Source organism: Tachysurus fulvidraco, chromosome 5, assembly GCF_022655615.1.
Source record: "Tachysurus fulvidraco isolate hzauxx_2018 chromosome 5, HZAU_PFXX_2.0, whole genome shotgun sequence".
NCBI lineage: Eukaryota > Metazoa > Chordata > Actinopteri > Siluriformes > Bagridae > Tachysurus > Tachysurus fulvidraco.
This window is the reverse complement of record NC_062522.1, coordinates 2,943,063-2,948,062: the sequence shown is the minus strand read 5'-3', so window position 1 is coordinate 2,948,062 and position 5,000 is coordinate 2,943,063. Positions and strand designations below refer to the sequence as shown.

General features: G+C 36.1%; 1 protein-coding gene across 3 annotated transcripts in view; it reads right to left on the bottom strand.

The window, feature by feature from the left end:
- gabra5 (gamma-aminobutyric acid type A receptor subunit alpha5) overlaps positions 1-5,000 on the bottom strand; it is a 31,670-nt gene that overhangs the window by 15,640 nt on the left and 11,030 nt on the right. For all 3 annotated transcript variants that reach the window (XR_007140635.1, XM_047814083.1, XM_047814082.1), the window contains exon 6: positions 2,436-2,518. Coding sequence is in view for 2 of the 3 variants with exons in the window: in XM_047814083.1 (XP_047670039.1) it covers positions 2,436-2,518 (83 nt within the window). In the remaining variant the exon portion in view is untranslated. The remainder of the gene's footprint in view (positions 1-2,435; positions 2,519-5,000) is intronic.

Below are 5,000 nucleotides of genomic sequence, written 5' to 3'. Positions count from 1 at the left end.
CTAACATACTAGCTTTAATTATTATACTTTATGGTGTTTGTTGAAAATACTGATTTCTATTAAAATAGCTTTAGTTGTGTTTCTGTAGGAGGCTCCGAACACCTCCATCCATTCTGCTTCAACACTTCTCTGACTAATCATGTAACAGGCCTGCGGCAATAAAATCGTTTGTTTGTTTATGCCGATTAAAATGTCATAATTGTGTCAGATAAATGTCTAATCTGCTGATGAACAAACAGCTTTGTTACAAAGCACTAACACTAGAGACTCCTTCCATCGTGCCTTATAACCCGTGTGGTCGAGCTGTTACTGTAGGACTCACTACATATCCATATAACAGCCGCTGAGCGAATACGTGACCAGGACACCTTCTGGATTGTTGTGGATTTTGTTTCTGTACAAAACTGAAAATCGTATAATATCTTGAAATCTTTCATCGATATCCATGCAAACGAAGGCACATTATTGTTATTCTGAAGAGTGTCGGACGTTTTCAGTAAAGACGACTGTCACGTTAGGCATCTGTCACTTCTCTTCACGCAGCCCAACAAAAGCTTTTATGTAAGCCGTTATACAAGAAGACTTTGCCATGCTTTGAGAAAAAAAAAATTGGTTGACTGATTAAAATGTTAAATCATTAATGAGACACGTCCGCTGTCATCTGCGTCTCATGATGGAGCTTTAGAAAACTTTCCATTGAGTCCAAAACGTTTTCAACGCCAGACAGACGAGACGAAATTTAAATCGTCCGTGCGATCGCAAAATGATTAAACATACGATTCTAAACATTTATCAGTTTGAGAGTAAAAAAAACCCAAAACTTTTACACCCACTTCTGATTTATAGACAATTTAAATAAATAAATAAATAAATAAATAAACACAGATTAAGCCATGCCCACTTCTGATTTATAGACATTTAAATAAATAAATAAATAAATACGGATTAAGCCACACCCACTTCTGATTTAAAGACATTTAAACAAATAAACAAGTAAATAAATAAATAAATACACAGTGTAAGCCACACCCACTTCTGATTTATAGACATTTAAACAAACAAACAAACAAACAAACAAATAAATAAATAAACACAGACTAAGCCACACCCACTTCTGATTTATAGACATTTAAATAAATAAATAAATAAATAAATAAACACAGATTAAGCCACACCCACTTCTGATTTATAGACATTTAAATAAATAAATAAACACAGATTAAGCCACACCCACTTCTGATTTATAGACATGTAAATAAATAAATGAACACAGATTAAGCCACGCCCACTTCTGATTTATTTACACATAATAAAAGAAATCATATAAATGCCACGCTCACTTCTGGTCTGCATTCTGGTGACGACAAAGATAATATAAGCCACGCCCATTTTTATATGGGCATAAAAATCTAGTTTGTTCTGGGAACCAAATAAAAATAAAACAGAACAAATTAATAAAGGGAAAAAAATATGTCTGCATTCAATTCTAGTTTTTAGGTGCAATATTTCTACATTTTTAATAATTAAAATAAATTGTGAAAGAAATAAAACTAGAACTTAAAGGACTAGAGAGAGAGAGAGAGAGAGAGAGAGAGAGAGAGAGAGAGAGGGAGAGAGTGGGAGAACAAAAGAGAGAGAGAGAGAGAGAGAGAGAAAGAGAGAGATAAAGAGAAAGAAAGAGAAAGAGAGAGATAGAGATAGAGAGAGAAAACTATAAGACTTCAATTCAATTCAAATATCTTTAATTATTCCCAGACCCTTTGGCTAAATTCCAGTTTTCTCTCTTGGATAACGAGTCCTGATCCGATCTGATCATTATGTAACCATTCCATACATCAGTCTCGATCTGTCCAAGTTATTACACAGAGACTATCTGAGCCTGGACAATCCCTCTGTGTGTGTGTGTGTGTGTGTGTGTGTGTGTGTGTGTGTGTGTGTGTGTGTGTGTGTGTGTGTGTGTCCTAATCCAGTCCTGAAGTAACCCACTCTGTATAGCCGGCAGGTGATAATCTTAAGCCAGATCCTGGCCGTGTGGCGGTGTGATAAGATAACACTGTGTCCTCTGGGGTCTCCGGGTTCTCTGTGTCCTCTCTGACAAATCAGCACATTCTGCACACGTTAGGGTTCTAGCGGGTTCCTGACTCATGACAACGAGTTTGTAAAATGATCTCAGATCTATTTAGAAAGTGGAGAATTTTCAGTACAAGTCAAGTTGCTATGGAAACGATAACGCATCCGAACAAGCATGTCGATATGAAATTGTCAGAGCTGCTGTTATAGAGAAATAATCAACACCTTCTGACCAATCAGAGTCCGGAACTTCAAAAATACTGAAAAAAGTGTGTGAGTGTTACAAACGGAGGAGTTGATGGTGAGACACAGGGTGGTTATTTATTTCTAAATTAAAACTATAAGTAGACGTCGACGTCACTTACAGCTCCCGAACTTCAGAGGACAGGCATGAGCGTCCATAGGGAAGTCCTCCAGTTGCATCGGACACTCTGCTGATATGGTCAGTCTGGAGAGAAAATAAAAAGAATCGTAATCAGTTCCTTGAAACATGGAGTCAAAACTCGGTAGTGATTCACTGCTGATAACGTGATTCTGCAGGAAGGATTTACAGCTTGCTTTTCTCATGAACACTTCACCATTGGCTTCTTGTTCATGAAAGAAAACCTGAAAAGATCTGTGAGTCAAATCATTTGACTCGGCTCCACTGACTCTGCCATTTTGTTCTAAACCAACCACTTATATTGTTTCCTGATATGATTCGACCTTCTAGTTAAAAATGATTGGCTGTGATAAATAGTTAAGTGATTCATTAAGAAGATTCCTTTATCCTCATGACTGATGTCTCAAGTCAGGAAAGTCAAACACACTTCACCATTCATGCTAACAAACAGCTCAGATGCTGAGAAGAGGTTTCCATGGAAGCATTTTGATTAAAATGAGTCGAGTCATTAGCAGAGCTGAGTCAACTGGTAAAAAAGCTCAAACAGTGTGTAAAGAGTTAAACTGTTCACAGAGACAAAAACAGACTCGTTATAAAAGCCGTCTCGTACAAAAGGTCGAATCATTTTAAAAGCCGAATCATTTAAAAAAAAAAAACAGAATCGTTTGAAAACCTGAATCTTTTAAACAGCAGAATAGTTTGAAGAGCTGAATCATTTGAAAAGCTGAATCGATAACAAAGCTGAATCACTGAAAGATTTGACTCGCTCAAAGATATGACTTTTTGAAAAGGCTGAATCATTTAAAAAGCCGAATCATTAAGAAAAACAAACACATTCAGAGAAGCGATTTGTTCAAAGAGCCAAACAATTCAAAAAGCCAAATCATTTCATGCGCCAGAGCGTTTCTAGTAACCGAATCATTCAGCGTGAGCCATCGTATTAAAAGAAATAAATCATTCAAAGAGCCAAATCATTTACAAATAAAATTTCAATCTAAGTACCACAAATATACCATGGCAACCCATAACGTGCCCTTGTGTAGCATATATAGTACATGTATTATGATGATGATGATGATGATGATGATGATGATGATGATGATGTCATTCTCAGAAAACATTGTTGATGAATGTAAAAGTTCACTTGGATTATCACTGATCCAAGATTTAAGTGTTTTATTTCATATTTTTTTATTGAATGATAAAACCCCCCCCTCTCTCTCTCTCTCTCTCTCACACACACACACACACACACACACACACACACACACACACACACACACACACACACACACACACACACACACACATTTTGTCTATTGTATCTGGTGTCTTTATTTTGATTCGTTCTGAAGCTGCAGCAGCAGCAGCACCGAGTGACGGGGCCACAGTGCCGCCTAGAGTTTCATTTTAAAACTACATGGAAAATTTCGCTTAACGAAATTAAAATACAATATCATTATAATTAAAGCTTAACAGTTACCGACCGTTTATAGATTTATACTATAAAGTTATTTAAAATACATCGTCACTCACCAACATTTCTATTGGTTAGTACTTTGATTTGCTAATATTTTATCATTCTTTATTATTATTATGATCGCTTTGAGTCTATTGTGTTCCATATAATTATTTGTAAATACAGTTACTGCTTTAGATGGTGTTTACCTGCTCGTTATATATATAATGATAGATTTATCGTATATTGATGGTATATGATGGTATATTAATGTCATATGATGGTATATGATGGTATATGAATTTTATATGGTGGTTTATGATGGTATATGATGGTATATGATTCGGTGGTGTATTGATGGTATATGGTGTTATATGATGGTGTATTGATGGTATATGATGGTACATGATTTGTATATGGTGGTATATAATGGTATATTAATGTTATATGGTGGTATATGATGGTATACCGTGGTGTATGGTGGTATATGCATAGTATTTTGTGTCTAAACCAATTCAGTCAGTTTTTCCAGATTTTCTTCACTGTCCTACATCGCCATCTTGTGTTCACAGGCAGAAATGGAGTTAGAGATTCACCTTTCTGTTTCAGCTGGACATTAAAACTGCACCTACAAAAAACATTCATTCATTCATTCATTCATTCATTCATTTTCTGCCACTTATCCGAACATTTTATTTGTTGATTTATGCTTTATGTTTTGCTAAATCATTAAACTCCGTAGAGAGGAAATCCAGATAAATAAAAAAAAGGGGGGGGGGCACAAGTCCCCACACAGTGCTTTTTAAATATTTCTTGGTATTTTGTTTAAAGTCAGCAACTTGTTGGTTATCAAGTCTGTGATCAGGTAAAATAAAAGCTCTGGAGTCTTGTGTTTTGTGTGAGGAGCGTTAGAGTGAACAGTGAGTGTGCTGTGAGGGAGGTGAGATGAGTCAGGAGTGTGTTTCACACTGACGTTCCTGAGAGAATCTGTAATTATTCATGTGGGACACGCAGAAATCTGTCTCACAAGTGTGCAATTAACAGCACGAGGGTTTTGCCCTGTGTGTGGGACAAATTATGGGGTTTTAG